This window comes from Hemibagrus wyckioides, linkage group LG01 (genome assembly GCF_019097595.1).
Source record: "Hemibagrus wyckioides isolate EC202008001 linkage group LG01, SWU_Hwy_1.0, whole genome shotgun sequence".
Lineage (NCBI taxonomy): Eukaryota > Metazoa > Chordata > Actinopteri > Siluriformes > Bagridae > Hemibagrus > Hemibagrus wyckioides.
The window spans coordinates 17,205,019-17,232,488 of NC_080710.1; the positions used below are offsets into that span (position 1 = coordinate 17,205,019).

At 38.0% G+C, this 27,470-nt stretch overlaps 3 protein-coding genes across 4 annotated transcripts; 1 reads left to right on the forward strand and 2 right to left on the reverse strand.

Moving 5' to 3' along the window:
• Positions 1 to 9,747: 9,747 nt before the first annotated feature.
• Positions 9,748 to 16,893, reverse strand: LOC131361464 (metalloreductase STEAP2-like). Its single transcript, XM_058402553.1, has 5 exons — positions 16,800 to 16,893; positions 15,572 to 16,109; positions 13,047 to 13,574; positions 12,346 to 12,510; positions 9,748 to 11,730 (listed from the first exon to the last, which is right to left on the reverse strand). The coding sequence occupies exons 2-5, from the start codon at positions 16,067 to 16,069 to the stop codon at positions 11,446 to 11,448; spliced, it is 1,476 nt and encodes a 491-aa protein (XP_058258536.1). The 5' UTR covers positions 16,070 to 16,109; positions 16,800 to 16,893; the 3' UTR covers positions 9,748 to 11,445.
• A 208-nt stretch (positions 16,894 to 17,101) lies between these two features.
• On the reverse strand, positions 17,102 to 22,877 carry LOC131368065 (metalloreductase STEAP1-like). Of its 2 annotated transcripts, XM_058413947.1 has the most exons (7): positions 22,775 to 22,877; positions 22,600 to 22,670; positions 21,901 to 22,022; positions 20,782 to 21,139; positions 19,348 to 19,514; positions 18,681 to 18,845; positions 17,102 to 18,547 (listed from the first exon to the last, which is right to left on the reverse strand). In XM_058413947.1, exons 3-7 carry the CDS (start codon positions 21,997 to 21,999, stop codon positions 18,293 to 18,295), a joined length of 1,044 nt encoding a protein of 347 aa, XP_058269930.1. In that variant the 5' UTR covers positions 22,000 to 22,022; positions 22,600 to 22,670; positions 22,775 to 22,877; the 3' UTR covers positions 17,102 to 18,292. The 2 variants fall into 2 exon arrangements, with proteins under 2 accessions (XP_058269930.1, XP_058270018.1); XM_058414035.1 differs by lacking the exon at positions 21,901 to 22,022 and having other exon boundaries at positions 22,775 to 22,872.
• Positions 22,878 to 23,946: 1,069 nt separating this feature from the next.
• LOC131357685 (uncharacterized) lies at positions 23,947 to 26,992 on the forward strand. The gene is made up of 5 exons (XM_058396877.1): positions 23,947 to 24,243; positions 25,577 to 25,685; positions 25,773 to 25,892; positions 25,987 to 26,065; positions 26,270 to 26,992. The coding sequence occupies exons 1-5, from the start codon at positions 24,146 to 24,148 to the stop codon at positions 26,359 to 26,361; spliced, it is 498 nt and encodes a 165-aa protein (XP_058252860.1). The 5' UTR covers positions 23,947 to 24,145; the 3' UTR covers positions 26,362 to 26,992.
• Positions 26,993 to 27,470: the final 478 nt, after the last annotated feature.

Below are 27,470 nucleotides of genomic sequence, written 5' to 3' on the forward strand. Positions count from 1 at the left end.
TGATCTTCAGTTCTAGGGAGCAGTATATTACTGCTTTAAGCATCTGCACTTTATGTGCCTCACCAGCTGATTATCAAGTACTTAATGAGTTTAATGAGATTTACTTACAGCAGGAGAAGCTATAAACTGTGCAATTATGCACTGTGCAGTCCAGTGCTACATACGGTTTGCATGCTATTAAAGTACAACATCTGTTCCCAGAGGGACGCTCGTTATCATTTCAGAAATTTGCGGTCAAACACACTGGATACTGGTTAGAAAAAACATCATTTTTGCACATGACCACCAATGCATATGTACCCCATGGCCCGAGTTAACCTCCTATTATGAACATTATGTATATGATCTGAATTTGTACCTAATGTTTAATATTAAAAGGTGAAAGCTAGATAAAGGATAACATTATGGTCCTCTGCATAAAGCATTATGACATTGCATTTTAAATCATTTTAAGCAGAAGGAGGCATGTGGATAGATAATTGCTCCTGGAACCTTTACATATGGCACTAAGTGATGGCTGTGTTTTGTGAAGTGACAGCATTGATCTACTATGTCACTCATTTAGTGATACTAAAAAAGTAAAAATGTTTAAAAGACCCCACACTCTTTTGTTATAGAACTATTTTAAAATGCTAGTGAAAGGTCACAGTTATGAGGTGGGAAAAAGCATTACCAGACCAGAGATACTTCATTTCACAATCAATTGTGAGAATCAATTGTGCATTTAAAAGTGATATGTTCATAAAAGGTCAGTTTTAATAGAAACTACTTTATGTCTGCAGCCTGTTTGACTGTATAACCCTGAAATATACAGCTCATTGTCTAAATATGTTGACCTTCTGTTGACCCAAACTTTATTAACAAGATTTTAAATCTCTGCCACACTACACAGCACTGAATTTTACTTTAGTAAGTCTGAAAGCAGCCTAACCAGATGTTTATAAATCCACAGACCTTGCTGCTGTTTTAGCACACGCATGTATTTGCCTGTCAGAGTTTTTACTGCAGGAAGGACACTTGCTATTTTTTGGCCATGAATATTTATTACAGCTGAGTAAAAATGGCCAGGGACATGAATCAGATACATATATGGAGTTGCAGCTAGTTCTAGTTGCTGTTTGCTTTGAGAATTACTCTGGGTGGCCTGGGCCTTTAGATCTCCTTCTTCAGCCTCTCATTATTAGCTCAGCAGTAGTCACTAGTGCAGCAGGTGGGATACAGGGATGGTGGGGATCAATATTGTGTAAGAGCATGTTGATTCCTCAGCCTGTGGTGGAAATAGTTGGCTGGAGAAGACCTCTAGTGCTCTGAAGGAGACATCCTAGCTGAAAATGTGGAACTGATCCTGATTCTATCTGTTCAGTGCTGATTTTAACAGCAGTGCATCAGTGGAAAAATAACTCCTGTGAATTCCCTTTATGTGCCTGCATCTCTGTCTCTCTCTCTGTCTCTCTCTCTCTCTCTGTCTCTCTCTCTCTCTCCCTCTCCCTCTCTTTCTCTGTCTCTCTCTCTCTCTCTCTCTCTCTCTCTCTCTCTCTCTCTAAGCAGAGTTAATTAAGGTTAAAAGCTTGCTGTAATGTCTGCTGTCCACTCCTGATAGACACATTTAGACAAAACATACTTTAGAACATCAGAGGTAAGACAAAATAATATAATATACAGCAGTGTAAACTGTATTATTTTCTAAAGTGCTTAGTCCTTCACTGTAACAGTAAGTGAAATGAACACGGCACAGAGGGGAGCAAACTAGAATAAATTTTAGGTTACTGGGCTTTGGTCCTTGCATCTATGAATATGGAGGAACTTCACTTATTTCTGAGTATTTTTTTTTTTATAGCTTTGTACAAATAAAGTAGCAGAGTTGCAACCAAAAGTCATTGAGAAGTTCTGCTGAAAAACTGCTAAGCTCTAGGTGTGGCGTGAAGACTCTGAGTTACAGTCTGGTCACGAGGACACTTCATCAGAAAGAGTAAGTGCGCATTTTATTTTTCTGTGAAAAAATGATTGCTTATATGATTCACTTCCTTCTGTAATGCACAAATGCACACTCCACAAGTAAACCAGGCTCTCAGCATTGCAACTGTGGAAATCTGATTCTTGTGTAGACTGAAGTCAATGAAGTTACATTATATTCTCTCATTAAGTACATCAAGTTTGATTAGTAGTGTTGACAGAATGCAGTATGCTGGAAGTCAGCATGGTGACTACTGCAAACCTCAAGGTTTTTGTCTTTTTTTGCCTTACATCCTCACAAAAAGTGTGACTCTTTTCATGAATGTGTAAGATTTTTCTTTCTGGTGGCTTAACCCACACTTTTCTTTGTATGTTAAGGGTCCATATGCTCCTGCATGGTTCTAGTTTAAGAGGACAACACTCAATTTTAGGTAAGTCACCAAGTGGGGCAAACAAAGAAATCCTCATGGTTCCAGAAAGGAGGCTATATAGGAATAACGTTTATTATAAAGGTCGTTATTTTGGAAAGATTAATTGGATCTTTTTGAGTCTGTTGATTGTACAATTTGCATTTGTGTTGTTTTCATGTGCAAAAATTAAACAAAACCCTTTTATTACCGTTAATCCAACTTAAAATGTCCACGATTGCATGCATACAATACTAATGGCCACTGTATTACTTAGTAAGTTATTACTTATTCATTGTCTCTCTCTCTCGCTAGTTTTAATCTGGAGGTCAATAATTTATCTAATACATTGAAAAGCATCTGGTTTCATTGTCTTCCACACATCTCTCATGCAATTTCCTCTCAGCTTTCAGCTTGACAAATGAACTGGAACGACAGTGTGTGGTTTGATGGAGCATTTTACCACAGGCTCCAATACATCACATGTAAGCATTTCTCCACCCTCAACGTCTTACGTTCTAATAAAAACACAGGTTGTATTTTCCTCGAGACACAACAACGCTGGATGCTGTCTCCACTCAGTGTACTCTATCTATCAAATTAAACCAACTATCTGCTCTGTAAGAAGCTCTATGTCTCTCTTGCCACACATCAACCACAGCATGCTGTAAATGGCAAGGATGGCTTTATATTAGAGACCATCTAAGCCATGCATAATAGGCTCAGGAAATTTATTGATGCCAGTCAAACACTGCATATCTGCTTATTGTTTTATTTTAAGAGCATTTGTATGTTGCAATTAGGAAAAGAAAGAAAGAAAGAAAGAAAGAAAGAAAGAAAGAAAGTACTGTATATAAAAGCTCTCTGTAAATATGCATAGGACTTGATATATTCTCAGCTGCATTAGCCTCAATCAGATACAAGATTAAATTGAGATATGGGTAGATCTGCTACATGTCTAGTGCAAAACAATAACTTTTACAGCCATTTAAGGTGGGATTGACACCATTAGTACTGACATGCTAAAGAAAGGTTTTGAAAGCTTCTGGGAAAAAATAGCCAAAGAAACCTGAAGCATTAAGCACCTGTACTTAGGTGGTCACAAATTCATTACAAAGGGACTACTAAATAATTGTTAATAATTAAGTGCCAATAATTACCAAAAACATTTCAATATACTTCAATATATTTCTCTCATATTTTCAGGTTGAGGCTGTGGTATATTCTGGGAAATGTACTAGGTGGTGGGTACGGGAGTTAAACGAACATAGACAAGTACAAGGACAAGTTTCATAGCTTTTTTTTTACTCATCTTTACCAAGGGTACCAGTAATTATGGAGCTGATAGTATGGACCGTGTGGGTCATCACATTTTATTTTTGTTTTTAGGTCCCATTCTCTATCACATGACCCATATCATTGCAGTCATTCCTGACCATATTGCAAAAAAATGTCCCATTTAAAAGAGGAAATAAGCTTGGCAGGAAGACAGTATGGAGGAAATGAAGAAGAATGTGTTTCTTTTCTTGTTTCCACAAAGCTCATGATAATCTTAATCCAATTTTAATTAGAGGAACTGGCTGACCACACAGACTCATCAAATCATCAACAGGCTTTACTGCAGCTGCATCCTCCTACTCCTGTTGTGTCACTGGAACATGTGATTCTCCCCTCCTGTCTCCCTCCATCCCCTCTTCTTTTTTTTACTTACTGACATTCCATTAAAATCTTCAAATCGTCAATGAATAAGCCGTTTTCATTCTAAAGCAGCCCAGTAACAAAAAATTCTCTACCTATTTCTTACCCATTTATTCAGACACTTTAATGCCACTCTTAGACACACTGCAATTTTCTCTGCGGCCCGCTTAGACTTTCTCTTTTTCTCCAACCTCTGCTCCTTCATCCCATTGTAGCTTGAGGGCCTGACATGCTCTGATTGGTTGTACTGGCAATACTTCAGGATTTGGATGCTGGCTTCCTGATGGTTTCTGTGATCAAGATGGATCTTGATGTTAGCAGAACTATTTTCTTTCTATTGTATGTAGGACAAAGCAGAATGACCACACGAGTACACTGAGAACTGGAGAAACAGAACAGAAGTGACTGGAGAAATGATGCACTGTTGAGAGGCTGTAAAACTGACACTTGATGAATAGTGAAAATGTGACACCTAAAAGCATCGTTTGATCATCTGAAAAAACATCTGACTCAGATGACTGAGAAATTGCAGGATTACACTTTTACTGTCTTATTAATTCGAACGAAATCCACTAATTGTGTTAAACAAGCGTCACTAACTAAGGACTAACATGGGCATTGGCATTCAGCTTCATTGTGCTGTCCACACACTGTCCACTTTATCAGGAATCTGCACATTTATGCAGGTATCTAATCAGATGATCATGTAGCAGCAGCACAATGCAAAACATCATGCAGATATTGATTAAGAGCTTCAGTTAATCTTCACCTCAAACATCAGAATGACCAAAAGTGATCTCTGATCTCTGACTTTATCTGTGGCATATATGTTGGTACCAGATGGGCTGGTTGGAGTATTTCATATTCTGCTGATCACCTGGGATTTTCACACACAACAGTGTTTTACACAGAATGCTGCAATAACAAAAAAAAACAAACAAACAAAAAAAAAAAAGAACATCCTGCGTGTGGAGATTCTGCGAGCTGAAACACCTTGTTGGTGACAGTTTTAGCTGGCACTCAAATAATCACTCTTTACAAGCATGGTGAGCAGAAAAGCATCTGAGAAAGCACATTATACATCAAACTTTGGGTTGGATGAGCTACAACAGCAGAGGACCACATCAGGTACCACTCCTGGCTGCCAAGAACTGAAATCTGAGGGTAAATAACAAAATCATTGGTACAGACTCAACAGTTGGGGACTGGAAAAAGGGACCAGGTGTTTTTTTTTCTAACCTTCAACTGTCCAGTTTGCACATAGCCTCAGATTCCTGTTGGTTTATCTGCTGAGTTTCTTTTGTAGTAGTAGTTAAAGATAATTTAAAAATGATCTTAGATAAATAAATCCACCATCCCATGTAAAACTGCTAATATTATATTCAACTTTTGCCGGTAAGTACACTCTATTCATATAGTACTAGTATCAATTCTAAAAACTGTACATTTTTAAAAACAAGAACATAATTATGGAAATATACAACATACATATTATATCGTGAATTGAATTGAATTGAATTGTGACCAGAGCATATTGTTACACGGCCACTCATCCCCCATAATCACTGCTTAGAAACAACAACATGGTGGAATTCAGTGCTAAATGCTTAGCATCAGCAGATAATATTGTTGTGGGAGACAAAAACACAATCTGCTGCAAAATCTGCAATGACTACATACACACACACACACACACACACACAAAGCAAGAGCTAATTTGGGAGTTACTTTTTCCAAGATGGAGAAATTTCATGACCAAAAAGTTGAACAGTGAAGTAGTTACATTTTTGAATAGATAATGTGAACATTAATGGTAGAATCTGATAAATAACCACAGCAATTAATTACCCAGGGTGTCACCATTTTTGCTTGTTTATGACTGAGAAATTAAAGTGAGAACTTTACCTGAATAATATGGATGAACTCCTTCAGCTGCATGGATGGAGCTGAAGTAAACAAACTGATTCAATGTTTTTTGAAGTTTACGTTATAACCACTGGAGCTCAATTTCTACAAAGTCCACATACAAACCTAACCTTAAAATGAACTAATGGATGCTGTCTATACCGGGATTTCCATGGTTGTTGGAAACATACTAGTTGCTCATTGAAGGCATATATTAAAAATGCTCAAAAGGAATACAGTACGTATGTGTCTCACAGTATGTGAGAGGAGTGGGCAATGCATTACTAAGCTGTGCTATGAAAAGAAAAATGTGTAGACAGACAGAGAAAGCAGAGCTTTGAGGATTTAGCTATCCACCAGAAGAGGTGACAGGGACTATCCCACTCCTTGTGTGTAGGCTGGTGGTGAAAATTTTATTATAGCAGAGCAAGTGATAGAGAAGGAGAACAGTCAGGAATGGTGCTGCATCGCCCACACTTCAACAAGGGAGAGTGAGAGAAAGAACGTGAGAGAGAAAGTTTTTTGGAGACACATTTGGTTGTTAAATGAATTCTGGGTACGAGAAGTGAATTAGCTAGCATCAGCAGACAGGGAGCAGTGTGTATCTCCATTACTGACAAAAAGCGTAAGAGAAATCTGTGCATGTATGCATCCCAGCTTACACCTTCAACATCCTGAAGCAAAAGAAGCACATGGTGCTGCAGATCTTAATGGTGATGGTTAGAGCACATAAAATATTTCGAAACCCTTCATAATTTGATGTTGTCTATCTAGCTATATCATTAATAAATTCACAACACAATTGGAAATCCCATATCATTGTTAAATCAATCAAATATAAATATCATTTGACTTTGAAATTAGGTGAAAAAAAGTTTTTGAGCACTTAAATTGTGTAAATAAAATGGAAATGTAGGTACATAACCCTGGTTATATGAAAAAGTGAAGGCTTCCTTTGGGAAATCGAGGAGTTTTCATCTTCATTCTCGCCAACCCAAGTGGCCCAGTATGTAACTTTTCATATTACTTCTGTACATTCCAGACGACTAGGATGGTTTGGTGATGGTCGATCATATAACTATACATCATATACAACATATATTTTCAGACACAGTGCCTAGATTTTTTTTCTGACATTCCTCCACACTGTATTTATCATTATTTATGCATTATCTCATGGACACATGATAATGCTGTTACCTGATGATCATCATCTGCACTAACTGCAACCACTTTACTTACTTTTGTCACTACTTAGCATCTTATTTGATTTATATTTAAGTTAGATTGCAAAGTACAGATATTGTCTTTTATCCATGTAATTTCTGTTGTTTAGTGTACTGCAACAAAGGAATTTCCTGAAGGGATCAATAGAATACACTGTCTATCTATCTATCTATCTATCTATCTATCTATCTATCTATCTATCTATCTATCTATCTATCTATCTATCTATCTATCTATCTGTCTGTCTGTCTGTCTGTCTGTCTGTTCCATCCATCCATCCATCCATTCATCCATCCATCCATCCATCCATCCATCCATCCATCCATCCATCCGTCAGAACATTTAACAAATTATACCTTGGTATTGTATAACAGAGATCTGTGAAATAGCCTCATGCCCATAGCACCATAGTCACAAGCTTTTGGCAAATGTACCAATAATTGGGTATAGCATTTGATTATATACTTATATCGGAAGAACCATTTTTAGGTTTGGCTAAGGTGCCTTAATACCAACCTGCAGCACATTCACAGCTGCTGCTGAGCTGTACTCCAGCATTTTACTCTGATCATCAGACTGCTTCAATAAATTGCCAGACAGAATGAAGGAACAAAATGAAAGACATGGAAAAATAGCTGGGGGATTTGTGGGTAAAGGTGGATTTTATTGAAACTAAAAGTACATCACTGCTCACATGGTCAAGAGCTTTAAAAGACAGTTTGAACAGTATCTGTACATTAAGCATTTCAGGTTATAACAAGAATAACAATACAGTGCTTAGCAAACTGTGTAATTAAGCTTATGGCAACAAAGAGTGAGTGTGCTATACACCAGGGTCTCTGAATCCACTTCCTCAGCTCCTTGGTTAGAAGTAAACGGGAAAGAGACAACCGTGACATATTGAGGACCTTTTCTAGGCTGCAGTAGCAGTCACAAAGTGACAACATGCTATTTGCGCTTGACAAGGAAACAAACATGAGCAAACTCCACAAGTTCTGAAGAAAAAACTGCCATGTCAATCCAGAAGAAAAGGAAGTAGAAGTGCATTTCTAAGACCTGTAACTGCATTCTTCTAAACTGAAAAGGTTTTATACAGAAATAGAAAATAAATCATGTTCTCAAAATCAGAATATAATGGAAAATTCCAGTCTGATATCGGATACATTTCAGAACAAGCTGGTACATTTTTCATGAAGCAAACCCAGTATGAGTGTTGTTGATGAACATATGCCGGCGACCCGCTGGCCTTCCTGTTTCATTAACTCTGCTTAATTTTATATGTCTGCTTTAGCGCATATTCTCTGATAAATGAACCCAATGAAAAGATGGCATGAGTTTTATTGCTCCGTCATTATTCCCTGATGTGGAAACCTGTGGCAGAGGATAACAGGCTGATCATTTCTCCTTGTTTGTTGATCATTAACATTAATTAAGACTAATATCTCTGTCTCTCAGCAGTGACAAGAAGCATATTTGTAGCCATGGTAACTGCTCCCTTCTCTGCCCTGTGACAAGCTCTTTGGCCCTGAGTCACTGCGATATGTAGAGCAATTAACTGCTTAATGCTAGAGGAAGCAGAGACACATGCAGAGGAGAGAGCAGTTCAATTTGTGCATAACATCTCTGATGTCTCACTTTCACCAGGCACCTCTGCACTGGTTTCTGAGAAAGTTTATGATCTTGAACTTAATTTCATCATAAAATGAAGAGAAGTTTTATATCAGTATACAGTATCTCGTAACAGCATTGGTCTCCGTAATTGCTGCATCCATTAAATCAAACATTTGCATTCAACTGCACAGAAAATTCATTAGCTGAACCAGGACACATACCACATAGGCTACTTTCTGTCTAATAAATAAGCTTAAAGCCTTCAATTCCTTTGAACAAATATGATCACAGGGGCAAATCCCTGCACCGACTGAACCATGCTCTCTCTACTGGCTGAAAGATAGAACATTAACAAATTCATACAAATATTAGCAGAGATTAAATATTTCTTCTTAAATCACATGTGTATTACAAAATGGAAATAAAACATTTCACTTGAAATGGTGCTGCTGCTGCTGTTTTTCTTCCCACTCTTTGGCATGAGTTGTACAGAGGGCTGTAATTCTTGGACAGATGGCTGTCAATCAAGCCTTTTCAGAATTAGCACATGCCCACATGCCAAAAGTATGTGGACACCTGATCATCATACTCACAACAATGTGCTTGTTGAACATTTCATTCCAGTTTTCATCACTCTTTGCTGTTATAATAACCTTCTGGGAAGGTTTTCCACTCGATTCTGGAGCATGTCTGTGGCCATTTGCTCATTCAACCACATGAGCATTAGTGAGCTCAGGCACTGATGTCAGGTGAAGAGGTCTGGGGTTTAGTCACTCTTCCAGTCAATCGCAAAGATTTTCATCTATTTCATCTATTTTCATCTAAGTTCTTCACAAGACATCTCTTAACCTTACTTTGCTCACATGGGCTTTTGGCATGATTGAATAAACTTGGGCCCTGTAGTGAAGGAAAGGGAAAGTATAAAAAGACATTCTTGATAATTGCGTACAACTTTGTGGCAACTTTATTTATTTACTATCTTATTTATTTGCTATATGATGACAACTGCTTATACAGTGACTGCCACAGAATACTTATCCTGATTACTTGTGAAAGAGCTCCTGACCCTGGATGTTCAGTGAACCAGAATTTTGTGGTCATGTTTAATTTGAAGCAAGTGCACCATCTGCTGCACATGTACAGTAACAACACAGACCAGATAACCATAGTGACACCATCAAACTTTACTACTGGATTAAATAATCCACATTATATACTTAATTACATTTCATTTTAAAAAATGCATGTTTTTTTCAGTCATTTGGTTCCGTTAGATAAATGCAGTGAACAGACGTTGGTAGTATCCTACATCAGAGTTATGAAGCAAGGGCTATTATCTAGTATCCTTGAAATGAATTATAATGAATCCTGGTTAATCAGTTGATTAGTGTACCTCAGTGCTGCTGCTAAAATACAAATTTAGTGACCATTACAGCACAGATGTCACAGCATTGTGCACTGATATTTTACCCTTTTTATACATTTTTCACAAACAACAGCACATGGACCTTTTAGTAACAAACATAAAACTGTAGAAATCTGTTCTGCAGATTGATTATGCTTGAGAACCACTGTGAGAACCTGCACACTACCTGCCCAGGAACATGAATAAACCTGAAACTGACTAACATCTGAGTCACTGTATTGTGAAAAAACAAGTAATGTACGGTACACTACAGCGCCGCTGTTCAGTCAGAAAGTGTTGATTAATAATAATTAATTTTATAACAGTTTCATAGTAAGGCAAATAACAGTTATATTATTGCACTTGTTCTAATGATTTATTGTTTCTATAGTAACAACTAATTCACAGAGACTTGTATGGTAGGCACTCCATGTCATAAGCTTAATAATATATAGAGATTATAATTTTTGATATTCAGTAATTTTTTTATATTTGGGGCAGCGGTAGCTCAGTGGTAAAGATTCTGGACTACTAACTAGAAAATTGTGAGTTCAAATTCCAGCACTGCAAGGCCTTAAAGGCGCTTAACCCTCAATTGTATAAATGAGATAAATGTAAGGGTATCTGCCACATACTGCAAATGACTGTGTGTTTTGTCACATTTATGGAAGGAGATTCCTTTGTCAGCACTTTCCACCACAGGAAAGTCTAAGGACAGAGGATATGTTTCTTGGTAATAAGCTGTATTTTTGTGAAGGAACAGCTGATTAAAGCTGCTAAAACATAAGTGATAACAGGAACTTAATGTTTTGTAGATGTTAAATGGATATAAATATTCTGTCCCATTCATTCATAATAATAAAAAGCTTTGGCACATTGCAGTCAAATAAAAGGAATAAGAGAACACTGATTATTTTCCTATATACGGAATGTTACCACAGCATATGGCTAAAGCACATGGCCTAAATGGAGCATTTCATTTTAGCCACAGGCTCAATCATATGGAGACCCAGTCACATGCCTAGCCAGTGTGACTCCAAATTCATTTCATGCGCCAATCATGTGACTCTCAAAAATACAACGTGAACAAAGATCAACTAATAGATCGAGGGACGCATGAAAAAAAAAAGCGAACCGTTGCTTCTATTGATCAGAGCAGGGACACATAAGACATCTGGGCACTGCACGGTAGGAAGGAGGCTGAGCTATTGCTGAGCTATTATAGAAGTACAGACACAGCTACATGATGGTGACTCTCTCTGGGGAAACATGGGCCGCAGGTCTCTCACGATCAGCATGATGCTGACTGTCATCACAGCCTCTGCGGATTCTCTTCAGCCTCCAGGCCACGCAAGGCATCATTAGCACAGCTTTACCCACAATCACTGTGACAGGCAGAGCCACGGCTACTACAAAGGTGGGCGGCATGTAGAAACGATACGACTCCTCTTCAAATGCCCGCTTCCAGCCAAACAGCAGTGCGTGGAACGTGGCGATCAGCAGGGCAATATAGCCAAGTGTGGACTGTAACAGCAAAACAAGAGACTCAGTTTCTCCATTTAAACATTGCTAGCAAAAATATGTAAATGCTGCAATGATAATATGTTTTGATGGATGATTTAGTAACATTAAATACACGTAAGGGGGTGGTTTTAATATAAAATACTGGTAAAAGTGTTGGGTCATACCAAAACTGAATGGAAAAATGAATCATTTAACTCATTATACTTGTATTCTTATTAAAGCATAATATTTAGTAACTTTCATAGGTTCAGTAGTTGTGAGTAAGCTGAAAAGTCATGTAGTTCTGAGACTCACAAATGTAAATCTGTTTATTTTCAGACTGTTCTGGTGTAAATGAACAGCCTTGTACATAAAGCACTACATTTAGTGTGTCAAATGTAACTGGTTCTGTGACAAAAGTCTAACATCATATTCATTTTTGTTGCATAGATTCATAGTGTCATATAATTAGATTGTTATGATCACTAAGATCATGGTACGTTATATATATTACTTATAAGGGAATCAAAAGAATTAACCATCAGTACTCAAAAAACACTCATCAGGCTATGTATGAATTAAAAAATACCTAACAGTATTTGTTTTCACTCACAGTAAAGGTACAGTGTCTCTAACCTGGATGAAGCTGAACTCTCGCCAGTTGAGGGTGCTGTTTACTGACGGAATGGATGTGACGGCCAAAAGGGAGAGAAGGCCCAGGCTCATAATACCGAAAGACACGTACATCTCCACTCTCCACACCTCCTCCTCATTCCATGAGTTTTCTATGTTGGCATGGACCTGAACAGAATGAAACAAAGTGTACACACCCTCACACTTTATCTAATCTATTAGAATGTACATGTACAGTCAGCTCCAGAAGTATTGGCACTCGTTTGTAGCACATCATTTGATCCGCATGATTTGGCACAGGTTTTACCCCGGATGCCCTTCCTGTCGCAACCCTCCCATTTTTTTATACGGGCTTGGGACTGCCACTGAGAGTTAACTCTTCAGTGGCTGGGTTGGCACCCTGCCTGTGAATCAAACCCGGGCAGCGGCAATGAGAGTGTGGGTTCCTGCCGCTGGACCACCAGGAGGCCGCCAAATTAATTTTATTAATAATTCCTATTATTAAGGAGGTCATTTACAAAAAGACTAAAGCTAAAAATATACAGAAAAAATATCTGAAGACACATGCATCATATATGGCTTGACTTTATAACTTACATTTTTATAACATTATTATTTTAGTGTGTTGTGCTGCAGCAGGAAAGTAAACTTGGTGAAAACTGATTTGCATTTTTCCTATAGACACAAATGAAAAGTAAACAAACCTGCTGGTAGGCCATATTGAGCAACAGATATCTCTCAGACCTCCTCATGGGCATGCAGAGGCTGTAGAGCACATGAATGCAGGCGAAGAAAAAGCTGAGCAAGCCCAGCTGCTTGCGGCTCTGTAACCATCCCTGCAGCCAGCGGGGAAAGCGCCGGAACTTGGTGCCATAGAAGATCTGGTGTGCAGCAGCGAGCTGACCCGCTAAATACACCAGCGACAGCAGGGTTATAGCCACCACTGGAAGTGTCCTGTTCACAATCTCCAGCGGGATCTTATAAAAAAAGCTTTGCCTATTCTTCACATATGGATGAATGATGTCCCGAATGAATGAGTAGGCAAAGAAGAAGATGGAAATGGCGACAGCAGTCAGAACGGGACCTTTCCAGTCTGAAAACAGCCGCAACGGCATGTTCTCTATTTCCTTTGCCAAGGAAAGCGTGCCCATGTCCACAGGAATGAAACTGAGCTGCCGGGCCAACTCGATGACCTGCTGCCTCGCTTCCACTGAGTTACTGCAGATGTACACCTGCAGCGTGGAATAAAACATAAACAAATGATCAGGTGTGTATTCCTTTCATTTCACTACATTTCATTCACTGGATTCTAAAATTATGTATGAGAATCATTTAAAAATAGATTGATTTAGCATCTTTCTCACACTGATAAAAAGAAAGCAAGGAGACAGAAGATAGAAGACAGGTGCACAGAAAATTGTTTCCTGTTGGGTGCTGAACAATGACAAAAAACCCCATTTACATTGATATTGTAGCTCCAAAGTGGTTGGGAAAAGTATAGTGACAGTAGTATACAATGGATAGTGTGAATACAGCATATTATATTATAGTACACAATACCTATTTATATAATACACAGATCAGTCATCATATTCAAACCACTGACTGACATTCATCTCAGTACGCTGGCACCCGTCAGGAGATGGGATATATTAGGCAGTCAGTTCTTAAAGTTGTTGTGTTAGAAGCAAGAAAAAAGGGCAAGCATAAGAATCTGAGCAACTGTTAATGCTGGACTGACAGCTAGGTATAACAGTGTAATATTAGTCAGCAAGAAATCATCTAATACTTTCTGAAGTCATATGTCACCTTCCAGTGTGCTTCACAGCTAGTGATTTGACTTTATTTGGCACTGGTAATGGCTTGAACGTTTTTCAGTCGAAATGAGGCACAAGCATTTTAAGACATTTAAGAATCTTTGCAAACCCTTTTTACAGTGTATTCTCTGAAAACCCCTCTGTATAAAAATAACTGTTTCTGAAGCAGGGCCAGAATAAATCCTTTAATGTGGAAGCCTGCTATCTACACTATTATAGGAAACTTTATTATTCCCAGAACCTCCTGACCCTATTCCTGATGCAATCATGCTGCAAGAGGAAGCAAATATCTCCTTGGATCTGTTCATGTTGGTCAGTATGATTTGAGTAACAGGAACTGAATCAGTGCCTTCATTAATGCCTATAATTAAAAAAAAAACATGGGGGTGTAATAAAACATAATATGTAATGTAATATTGAAACCCACACTGAAACAGTGCAGTCTGTTAGCTCTGCTGTTGTACTGCTGTCAACATGGCTGGTGCTGACTCTATATCCTATATATGACTATACCGCCATCTGATCCTGCCATGATGCCATGATGTGACACGTCATCACTCAGCAGAATGGCACAAGCAAATAAAATAACCATCATTAGTCTCCAATGTTACTGTCAATTACTTCAGGGCAGGGGATCGTAAAAAGTCTATGCTCTGTAACTCTCAAGCAGTTTTACTGATCAGTACATGTTACTTATACAAACATATTTATTCAAATCTTTCAAACATGTCATATTATACTATGTATTGGCACCATATGTCTTTAATTAGCTGTCAAACTGCTGCCCCTACTATATGAATTGTTGCTGAGGGATTGAGATTTGAATCAAATATATTATATTCATGTTTTACTGCTTCTATAGTAATGACTCGTTTATAAGGGTATGTAAATTGAATGTCTTATTAACCAAAGAATAACAACAATGTGTAATCGTTGATCTGTTGAAGCTTTCTTTAAAGAAACGCTTATTTTATGGAGTTTCAAGTCTCAGAGCTTTCAGTACAGTGATTAAGTATTCTGACACAGGAGAGGCTAGAAGGCAGAGGACTTCCTGACTTTTCAGTAACATGATAAGCTCCTCTTTTTGATCTTGTTACCTTGAGCAGAGATTAACAAAAAGGAGGGACAACTGATTATAACTGTTATTAATTAAGAGATTGATTTGTTTCACATTCCACAACATTAAATACAACTATAAATAACAAAAAAGTAGAAAAGACTGCAATATTACTCTGGCATAAGCCACATAAAACATGATGTGGGACAACATGTCATTAAAACACAATCACCTTCAGGATGGTAAACATCATGCCACCAATGTCACTGCTTATTTTCCTATACCAGCAAGCCCCATCATGTTTTATTCCTTACATTACAAATGGTGATATTGTTGGATTGACTGAATGTCCTACCTGTCGACTAGCATCTTTAGGGCCTGACTGCATAGCCCATGCCGAGATGACATTAAACCCTTTCACCACATCAGATTCTGGGAATAAGGAAGCGAGGTACTCTGCATTGGATTCTGGATACTGGTTCAACCTCCTGTTATTGCTGACATCCACCAAGGTTTTGCCAACTAACAGGTGCTTGATGTCCCAGAGAGAAGAGTAGTGCTCTCTGCGGATAGCCAGGAAAATGATGGATGCTTTGCCTACTGCGTCCTCGTGATGGGTCACATCTACCACATGAGGAAAAAACTCAGCCGCCCGCTTGGGCTGTCGACTGCCCACCACCACATGGAAGCCACTACGCAACAGACGGATGGCCAAACACTTGGAGAAATCCCCAGAGCCGATGATGGCCACTGAAGGCTTGCTGGAGCCTTCTCTGGGCCCGTTCTTCACTCCATTAGGAAGGAAGGAGGCTTTGATGGCAGGACTGCTGCCCATCAGTGAGATGGAGTCCATTTTCAGATGTGGAGCTCTCGATGTTGATCAAACCACCTTTCTAAGTAGGACAATAATGTTTCGTGTTAATTTAACCAGATACACATCACTTACAATGTAAATACATCTTATATGAACGTTACATTATTATTATGTTACATATGATTTATTCCATTAGAAACGTGTTCACCAAGAGACTCAAGACAATATCAGTTACTGAGCTCTAATAAAACGTAATAATCAGTAATGATATAGATCAGGAGTTAGTGCTAGTTTTATTTTTAGTGCATTTGAATTCGAACCCATATATAATCTTCGATATTTAGCTAAATGTGTTAGAGACGTGACCTGATACACGACAGTCAGTATGAGAATGATGAAGATACAGCATGTTAGACTGTCATGAGCTCTACAGGTCCTTACAGGTCTCAGTGTCATAATAAACACAATTCCGCTTTTCATTACGTTATAACCGTGTAGTTCAGACGCTCCTGGTACATGGCTGAGTACTTCTAATAAATCAGAAAAATATCGCCATGACTGGTGTGTGGATGAAAACACCGCGCTGTTCCTATCTGATCAGACGGTAGGACTGCGCAGCTGTGACCTGCCAGAGCCCTGCAATGTCACCCGGTAACGCTGCACTAGCACAAATCACTGTTTTATTATTGTTATTATCATTATAATCATGTATTTAACACAGTACGGCCGCACATTTAGGCTTTACCATGACAAAACTATTCCGGCTAACCTTGATCTGAAACACTGATGTTATCGTTATCCCTCATGGATCCTCCGTGACTGGAATAGCAGGAGACGTCTTCACTGTCGCCGCTCGCCCCGCCCTCTGTGATGTGATTGGTCACCGTTTGGTCTCACGGCGAGCTAACCTCCACCAATCAGCGCCCACATACCAGGGCACCACTACAACCTAACAACAAAATAATAATAATAATAATAATAATAATAATAATAATAAAGCACTTGTCATTTTGAGTCCAGAACACCAAAACGTGTTAAATAAAATAGTTTTATTAAAACATAAGATGATTCTTTCAAATGAAATATAAAGATGAAAACACTGACAATAAAACCTAAAAATCTGTGGTGCCTCACTTCATCTGAACAAAGTAATGAGAAGAGAAGGGTTCATTTCATTCAGAATATGAGTAAAGGAAAGACAGTTTAGAGCATGTGTCAGTCTCAGCTGTGGGCTTCCTGCCTCGTTTCATTCCATCCGAACCGCACAGTGGGTCACAGTGGACTCGGGGGACTGGACAGGGTGAGAGCCCATCAGAGGTCACAATCAAACACACACTCACTCTTTTTCATCCACTCTGACTTGTCAAAATCACACTTTTAATTAGTGATGATACTAGTCTGTTTAACTAGTGTATGCAACCCCTACATTAAACTTAAACTTTTTCATAAACTTAAACAGTTTAATGGTTTTTATCACATAATGTGCATCCAGAATATTTTCTATTATGAGTTCTTTTTTTTGAGAAATATCCTATGGCCTAATAGCCTTCGTTTATGACCATTTAAAATATCACAAAAATGCGGAAGAGGCCTTGGTAGAATTTCAGCTTCACAGCCGTAGTCTTCATCATCATACTTTATGAGGAATTTAATAAGCAGCAAATGTAAATGTAGATCTCCAAACAATGGTTGCATTCACATACAAGCTCTAAGTATTGATATAGATGGTCAAATTAGCAGGCTGGCAAATGTCACCATGGCTGTCATACTATTATAACCTGCTATTTAGTACAGTAGTGTATAATAAGACATTGCTGCAGTGCATAGCTTTGTGTTCACCCACTTAGTACATTTTACACACAGTTCTCAAGAGTGACCTAACAAAGAGGCACAATAAACCTAACAAAGCAGCTAAGAAATATGGCCAAAAGGATTGCAAGATACTTGGTATGTTTGGTATCTGAATCTGTTTGTGATATGATGAGGAAGTCATGACAGAGAATCAAGTTTCAGTTACAAAACAGTTCTTTCCTTCTTCCTGTTATACAGAACAATACATTTATTAACAATATACATAATTGTACTATATTATTCTCCAATTAATAACTATGGTAAAATAATTATAAAAGAGAGCTCATATTTGTTTATACACAAATCATACAAATCACAATCACAAACAGCACTTCGAAATACGATCAGGACTTAAAACCCAACGTTCAAGAAACATACATTTATTACTTTATGCCGCTAAGACAGAGTGAGTCAGAGTGAGTCTTTGTCTGTTAATCTCTTCCGTCCGGGTCTTTCCCAGCCATGTTGAATGCGTTCCAATCTCTTGTTGAAACAGGGCATGGCTAGCACAGCCTTGAGCAATAACACCACACCTGGGAGGAAGGAGGCCAGTATAAATGATGGCGGTGTGTACCATACATACTGCTTCAACTCCACCCACTTCCTCCAGCCATACACCAGAGCGTGAGCTGTGCACAAAAACAGGGCTGCATGTCCAAGTGTTCTCTACACAAATATGGAGAGAGACAAAGCAAAATCAAGCAAGCATCAATGACAAGTCAAAGAATACTGTGTCTATAGCATCCATCATAGCTGTGGAATCCAGACCCCATTTCTGGATTCTCAGTTTCTCACCTACCTGTACACACTGGAATTCTCTCCAGTTTAGAGTGTTCATAACAGAAGGCAGGGATGAGATGGCCACCAAGGCCAGAATTCCCAATCCTAGTATTCCCAGTGAGATGTAGATCTCCATCCTCCAGACATCATCCTCTACCCATGAGTTCTCCTTTTTCTGTTGTACCTATGACATAAACCACACTTTGGTGCTAGAGAATAGATGTCATTAGGCTAAATAAAAGTGAGCACTGGACTTATAACAAAGTTTAGACTTAAATGATTTGAATTCTTTAGACAGATTATGTGGCACCATAAACAGAAGCTGGAGAATAAAAGAAGTGCCATGGGTTATGAAATTTCCATGCTCTGTAGTTAATCCTTCTTAAATAATTTGAGCAAGCTGGCTCCATTGTGACAAAGTGATTTTTTATATACCACTACTACTACACTATCACTATTACTACTACTACCTGTACTACGTCACTACAACTACTAATACATGCTGCATAATGGGTTAAGAAACAAAGCATTAAAAAATAAATTTTTAAGTAATTTTCTTATATTTTATGGTTTTTTTGGCATTTAAGACAGATTTTTTTCTCTGAGTGACTTTACACACACTAGCCCTAGTCAACAATAATATTAACAATGTTATTTTCATGTAAAAGGAAGTAAACTTTCCTAACCTGCTGGTAGGCCCAGTTGAGAAGTTTGTATCTGTATGATCGTCTCATTGGGTAGCTCAGGCTGTAAATGGCATGTAGGCAGGCCAGAAGGAAGGCCAGCAGACCCAACTGTTTCCTCACACCCATCCAGTTTTCCAGCCAAACTGGGAAAGAGCTGTATTTCGTGCCTGACAAAGAGTAAAAGTATTTTACTAGTCAACAAGTGTGCTCTGTTATAGACATTACAGAGCAAACCTCCTTATTACATTCATGGAAAGTGTATAAATGAAGCCATTCGGCTGTGGTGGTTTATTCACAGGCAGTTTGTTTAGTGTAACATGCAGTAAACATTGCACCTTACTGTCGCATTCAGCCTGCCTGATTCAGCAGGACACAGGCTAAGAGGGCAGCCATTTCATTTCAAACATAGCAACAAACAGCAAGAAATCACCTAACTAGATTTTGCACTATCAAGTCTGTTTTCTCACATAAAGTCACATTTTACACGCATATCAAAGTAGTTTAGAGCACACTGTGGCAAATGAGTCCGTGAGAGAACAGTGGGTGGATTCACTAACGTCAGAGTGCATATAAACTCTCTAATGACTAGTGTTTCTGTGTGAAGCTGCAAAACATGAGTGCCTATTGGCAATACAAAACAATATTTCTCCAAAGTACATTTATTCTCTAATGACTCACTTCAGAAAGAGCTGAACACCTCAAACACCAGAAATGTGTTTTTAATGGCTAAAGAGCCAAAAAAAAAACCTTCCTAATTAGATGTGGAAATTTACTATTGAATGTTGTAATATTAATAAGCTTGTTAACATATTTCACCAAGCACTCTAAATAGCTGCTTAAATAAAGCTTTGCTGTGCAGTGTTACTTAAATTCAGGAATAGTATTGGGTTAAGTAGCCTTTTTTGTGGCATATACATTACTGCACAGTGAAATTCTTTCTTTGTACACCCAGTCCTTGTAGGATTGGGGTCAGAGTGCAGAGTTAGCCTTGATGCAGTGCCTTGCTCAAGGGCCCAACAGTGGCAGCTTCGGGGTGCTGGGGCTTTAACTCCGATCTTCCGGTCAACGACCCAGAACCTGAACCACTTACTCAGTAGTAAGAATTGAAATGATTTTGTTTTCAGGACAGAAGGCTTAGAGTCTCTAATGTACACGCTAGCATCAGCACATGTGTTAGAAACGAACTCAGCAGACTGATTAAAAAGTGTTGGCCTGTCTTAAAGAGAAAAATGGGATACTCTGGCAAAACTAAAGACACTCTATGAAATGGTTCCCTTATGTACCATCTAATGTTCTCTATTTACCATCTGTCCTCCTCTACTTTGACTCATGCTTTTCAAAACATTCACTTTGCTACTTATGGCAATGAGATTTAAATATGTAGTTGCAACTGTAGCAATAATGGAGATTCCTCCCTGATGCTCATTGGCTCACCTCTGTGTAGTTGAAGCAGAGCAGCCAACCCTCCAGGTAGATAGACAAGTGCCAGCAGAGTGATCGATGTCCAGGGTAGAACTTTATTTAACACCAGGATGGGAATCTTGTAAAAATCATTTGTACTCTGAGACACATAAGGCTGCAGCACATCCCGGAGGAATGTGTACACAAATGCCACAGATAGAGAAACAGCCATGAGCTTCAGAGGGAGGTGCCACTTGGGGAAAAGGGGCATCTCTTGTAAGCGAATGCTGACAGGGAACTCAAATTCCTCTAATGCAAATGCAGGCAGAAAGGGGTGAGGATTCATGCTTGACAACATCTCTTCAGCCTCCATCTCTCCCTCCTTGGGCTCCTGAGAGAAAGCAAGAGCTGTAATCAGTGTCTTAAATCTAATTATGACTATGGAGATCTGTGATCCTAAGATGATATGGTGCTGTACCAAATAAATGCTATTTTGGGGCAAAATTCGGTGGAAAAGATGCCGTTCTGCTCTGATGTCAGTATGATGACAATATAGCACCATTTATTTTCAACTTCTTAATTACAAGAAAAGTAGCAAACATACTTCAGTCCTACAGACTTCAAAACCCCTGATACTAAATGAATTTTAATCTAAGAATTACAAAGCATAAATCCTTTCTTTTCGGAAATCCAGGAATATCTAAAAACACAGTAAAACATGAACTTATTGCTTCTCATTAACTCCAAGACTCATGGCGTGTTTTGAATATTTATCTCATGTTCAAAAGTTTTAAAAAACGTAAAGTTTTTAACTACTTGCGAGTTATCTTCAAGTTATATTGACTCACGTTTTTAAGGCAGCAGGTGAACTTTCGTTTCTGATCTTAACCAAATGTTTTACAGTTTCTTTAGAGAGTGTTTTGTAAATGTCATTTTCAAAATGAAAAACACCAGAAATTACGTAATGTGCAAACAACATTTGTAAACATAAATAAATAAATAAATACAATTCTTACTCTTTTTAACCAATGTAATATATTAGCTAATGGATGCAAGCATGCCATACAGGATAAGTTCATTGTAGCTAAGAAAGGTTTGCTACATGTATGTGTCTTATATGGGTTATTCACACTATGGTGTAAGGTACCATGCCTTTTGAGTGAGCTGTAGTTGTTGTTCCACTTCAAACAGCTGAAAGCTTTCATCATGACATGTTGTTTCCTCTCCAACATCATGAGGACATCTCTCCATAATAGTGCAAACAGAAGAAAACCCTACGAAATTACCCACAATGCATTGTTATGCTAGGTCTTTATGCACAACCTCCACAAGTGCATTAGTGCTTTACTGCAATTCGTTCCCATGCCAAGAATGAGTCTTTTAAGCATGAGGGCACAAACACAAAGTCTGGCATTCACGTGACTGCCCTGTAATATCCCAGGCATTTAATCTCGGAGTTTGGGAGACTTTCACAGCAAGTGCTGTTAAGAGGCTTAACATTCAGCACCTTTATTAAGCAAACTTATTCATCCTGAATTAGTAATCAAGATGTTGAAGTATGTAACACTATCACTAAATCTGTAAATCTGTCTTTTATATTGCTATTTGTAACACAACATTAAATATGAAGCATTTGGTTCTCTTGAATATTTTTAATCTGTTTCTGTCAATTAAGCAATACCTCAAATGTGATGGAGTTTGAAGTCAATGATCATCTTGATGGTAAATCATTTTATGGAATATGTTACCCAGCTGGATCACAGCAGTTTTCCACTCATGCTTATTGTGCAACATTAATACAGACAACACATGAAGCCTTAGTGGGTCATACAGTCAAAAAGAGAGCCATACCTCAGCACACAAACTTCACACTTCTCAAGCAGTCCACAACAGAGTCCGTGTAGATATTAACTGTGTGTGTCCTGCATTCAAGAAAAAGTGGCTAAAAGAATATGAAGACGTAAAAGGAAAAGAATAATTATATAATAAATAATAAATAAATAACAGATAATAAATTCTCTGTTACTCTCTAGTTCTCTCTCTTCCTCTCTCTTTCTCTGTGACACACACACACACACACATGCACACACACACACACACGGACAGAGCAGAGCGCACGTCCTTTACCGGACACGGAGACTCATTCATTTAACCCCGCCTCCTAAAATGTCCACCACGTGTTAACACACGTCACAGACCGTGCCCATTATAAAAACACACGCAAGGTCGTCTAGCAGCTTTTTGAGCTTGTCAAACTCACTCAAATCCTTACACTTGCCCATTTTTCCTGCTTCTAACACATCAACTTTGAGGTCAATAATGTGAATAATTATTTTGCCTATACTTAAAGGAATTTAAATAATAATAATAATAATAATAATTCAGAAAATTGACATACTACAGAACTAACCCTGATGTTCTTCTAGAATTATTGTCATTACATACAGTGGCTTGCATACATATTGAACCCTTTCACCTTTTCACAGTATGTATTACATTGAACAGAAATGGCCAAGAGGCCAAGAAGAACCAGCATGATGCTCTCATTGTGGGGATAGTGATCTTACAGTGATTCAGGGCAGCACGGTGGCTTAGTGTTTAGCACTGTTGCCTCACAGCAAGAAGGTCCTGGGTTCAAATCCCAGGGTTAAACAGGCTGGGGCCTTTCTGTGTGGAGTTTGTATGTTCTCCCTGTGCCTGTGTGGGTTTACTCCAGGTACTCCAGTTTCCTCCCACAGTCCAAGAACATGTACATTAGGTTGATTGGTGATTCTAAATTGCCCATAGGAGTGAGTGTTTGTGGTTGTTTGTCTATGTGTGGCCCTGTGATGGACTGGTGACCTGTCCAGGGTGTACCCCTGCCTTTTGCCCTATGTGCACTGGTATAGGCTCCAGCAGACCCCTGTGACCCTAGGACTCCTAGGAATAAGTGGGTATAGACAATGAATGAATTTTGATTCAGCTTTAGTTAAATCAGTCCAAAGAAACATTTCCATGAGTCATTTTAGGGGTTTTACAGCAATGTGGTTGAACACTTAATCAATAAATACTTTTTTATTTGTTAGCAAGTTTGCAAATCACACAATGACCTAAATACTATTAGCTACACCAAATTGTTCACCGACTTTCAAGATATGTATTTTATTCCATGACTGTAAATAGAGATTTTATTTTCTGTTTGCACAGTTTCAGAAGTATCTGAAGTCAGTGGACTGTACAGTGTTTGAACCTTTGGTTTGATTTCCTCAAAGGAGAGAAAGAATGTCTTCTAATTTAATTTCAGTCAGTTTCCTTTAGAACAGCTCACATGATCGTCCTGTGATTCTGCAATGACTCTCATCATTTCTCACCAGAACATCAGACAGAACAGCTGTGGATTGATATCACAAAAATCATAATGCATTTCACCAGGTGTTTCTTGCTGACCATGCTGTCATCAGGATCATTAACTGTGTGCTCCTCAGGCCCTCTTCATGCACAGTGCAAAGTGGAATGGTAAATATTATTTTGGTTTCTCTTTTTGCTGAGTATCTTATAAAAGTGTTGCTGAACCATTGCTGTGAGATCAGTGTGATGTGATTGTAACACCTACTATTTGATGCATATAAGATAATGTTACAGTTAAGTTTACAGAAAAATGAATTATTGTTCGATAAGCAGAGTAAAAATATGTTTTAAAAAACATAGATTGCTGGCCTTTGAAATGGAAATGATTGTAGCATGGCAATGTTATTTATGAAGAACATATTAAATACTATACAATAACTTACTTTTCATGTACTACTTCAAGCTAAACAGAAAACTGTCTATTTCATCTCAGTACAATTCACTTACTCTCTCACTTCCAGTAACCTCTTCTCAGGTTGAGGTAAATACAGAGCTTATTTGAGGAATGCTGGTCATTAGTGAAGAACACACCCTGAATGAGAAGCCATACACCTAATGCCAATTTATCATAACCTGTCCACTTACCTGCAAGTTTTTAGGAGGAAACCCACATGGGCACAGGACAAACATGCAACCTTAGCCACATATTTACTCAATCATGTTTGTTATTCTCAAAGAGGTCTTACAGAAAGAAAAAGCTTGTATATCATTTTGCATCTTAAGAATGTTGCATGAATGATTAATGAAATAAAAAAAATATTATTGGAAGGTAACGACAGTATGCCTCTGTGTTAGCTGTAAAATGTCTGGACATTGCATGAATTCAGCAATGTCCTCTTTCATCCAGTTGATGGCAGCAGTTGAATTCAAATGGGCAAATGTCAACTCTTTTTCCAGAGAGATTATGTATATTTTTATAACGAACATCCATATGCTGACTTGGATGTACTATAGTACAATTGTTCTTAATGTGGGGTCTGTTGAAGCATAGTCTGTTGTCTTTTTTATTTTTACTTTCATAAAGAGGGAGTAAACTCAACCCACTATTCACTACTACAATTTTATTTTTAATTTTATTAAGTTCATTCATATTTTTTAAAGTAAATTCATATTTTTGCCTTGTCACTTGAACTGAGGACTGAATCCAAACTTGACAACAAGGTATAGACATGGTATAGACATTATGTCTACTTGGACCTAATATGCTCTATCTGAACAAAATATGTAGAATGCTGTTATACAAATTGAAATAAATAACCTCATATTTGAATAACTGGATTAAGGACCTGATGCAGTCTGTGGAATTTATTTTACAATTACCTGAGTTTTTAAAAAACTGAGCAATTCCTGTTAGGAGAAAACAATAATAGCCATAGGGATTGCCAGGAATGTAGCTTTAAATTTGCTCTATAAACTATACTGAAAAAATGTTTTGTTTCAGGTACTTTGGTCTTTCCTGCAGTCATGTGTATGAAGCCTTGGTCACTCAGATTAAAAAGTGGAGGACAATGGAAGGTTGTGATCTGGGTGGAGAAAAGTGTCTATACAAGGTGAAAGAGTGTGTGTGTGTGTGTGTGTTGAAAGAGCATTAAGCTGTAATAAATAAATGAATAAAAAATTACTTTTTACAATTACAGCTCCAGTCAGCCTCTGTCCACTTCATTGCAGCAAAGCACATGGCACCATGGAAGAAATATGTGGAAGATATAAATTTCAGACTGGCTCCTTATCAATTCTTCACCCATTGCCACGTATCAGTAAGAGTTCATTGAATTTGCTTTGCACATATCATTTTTTAAGATATTCCATGTGAACAACACTGTATGTGAACAGCATTAACATTCTCCCTAGGCCATGTCAGTCTCAGAAACCTGGTATGCTGTAACAGACCATGGCACTAATTATTGCAACCTCTACAACTTAATAGAAGGTAATTTACTACACACTGTACTTTAACGATCTGCTCATTTACATATATACATACTTATAGGTTTAATGTCTTGCTTAAGAGTCCAGCAGGATTCTCTTTCACTCCTAGCATTAATATTCTGGTAACTAGCTCAGAACATTAACCATTTGAATACTATTGCAGTTTAATATAAGCAAGATTATTTTTTTTATATTATTTGTATAGGGAGTGGACTAACTGAGGCTCCAGACTATAAGGAAATCACCAGTGAATTCCTGTGCACACAGCGATCCTCTGCCAACTGCACTGTTTACTGATGCTGGTCTCCTTTCAAGCTATATATATATGAAAGATGTTAAACATACAGTGAAATGTAATAATCTCCATTATTGTGTCTCTGTGTGTATAAACTATGTTGTCTGTAATGAACAATTTGAGTATTTTAAGAATTTGCCTCTTTGCATGTTATGTCTCTTTTTTTTCCTCATCCAAAATGAAATTCAAGAGGATATTTCAGCTTTCCTTTGCACAAAAGAAATTGTAGGGGCAAATATAGCTCTCAATGCTGCTGAGGTGAGGCACTGTCTTCAGAGAAACATTGTTCTTTTTGACGCATAGGGCAGTTTTTCTCTTAAAGGTAGCAACGTTTTCTAGCTCCACTCCCAGCCATGTGGATTGAAGGGCAGCTTTTATTAGGACAGCAATATAGTCAGCCCAACTCACCCATCCATCATACAGAATAAAGCACGCCTCAAATCGACACTGTTGGCCTGCCGCGTCACTGTGTGTGCTGAACATTACGACTGATGTGGCCTGCGCTGGCCTGAAGAGGGCAATGTCTGCAAACACTCCAGCCCATCATTTATTTGATTGTGGCACAAATTGTGTAGTTCATTTTTATGATTAAAGCTACAGACTATTATTAAAACTTCTGTCTTACAATGTCTTATTACCTCAAAATAATTTTTCCCTTTTAAAAAGTAATTCAAGTACTGAATGTAATAATCACAGTTAATAACTTTATGCCATATTTTATAAGTGATGATCCCCAAACCTTCTACAGTATATAACACTGTGTGTCCTGAACAGATATACTGTATGAGTAGTGACATAGCTGTAGAGGCTGGAGACCAAAAAATTGTGCAAAGGTTTTCTTTTAAGCGTACTACAGAATTTCTTCCTTCATTCCACGCCTTTGAATTTGATATTTTTTACGCTTTAACCATTTTTAGAAAGATAATTAAAATTGAACAAGGATCTATAGCAGTTATTTACATATACATACATTACATATACAATTAAAATGATATAATGCATGTTCCTCTGTTTACAAAAGTAAGCGTGGCATTGACCTAAGAAATATCTTTCATTTTCATAAATATTCTCTATTAATCATGTAAAACTCACCACACTCCTTTATCTCTTT

Coding starts and splice junctions, on each gene's coding strand:
- LOC131361464 (XM_058402553.1), bottom strand. CDS start 16,069: ATGGACTCCATCTCACTGATGGGCAGCAGTCCTGCCATCAAAGCCTCC. Junction 13,575..15,571: donor CTAAAGATGCTAGTCGACAG/GTAGGACATTCA, acceptor TCCACGCTGCAG/GTGTACATCTGCAGTAACTC. Junction 12,511..13,046: donor TCAATATGGCCTACCAGCAG/GTTTGTTTACTT, acceptor CATTCTGTTCAG/GTCCATGCCAACATAGAAAA.
- LOC131368065 (XM_058413947.1), bottom strand. CDS start 21,999: ATGGAGAGATGTCCTCATGATGTTGGAGAGGAAACAACATGTCATGAT. Junction 21,140..21,900: donor AACTACAGCTCACTCAAAAG/GCATGGTACCTT, acceptor GCTTTCTCTCAG/GAGCCCAAGGAGGGAGAGAT. Junction 19,515..20,781: donor TCTGCTTCAACTACACAGAG/GTGAGCCAATGA, acceptor ACTCTTTGTCAG/GCACGAAATACAGCTCTTTC.
- LOC131357685 (XM_058396877.1), top strand. CDS start 24,146: ATGCATTTCACCAGGTGTTTCTTGCTGACCATGCTGTCATCAGGATCA. Junction 25,893..25,986: donor TCACCCATTGCCACGTATCA/GTAAGAGTTCAT, acceptor CATTCTCCCTAG/GCCATGTCAGTCTCAGAAAC. Junction 26,066..26,269: donor CCTCTACAACTTAATAGAAG/GTAATTTACTAC, acceptor TTATTTGTATAG/GGAGTGGACTAACTGAGGCT.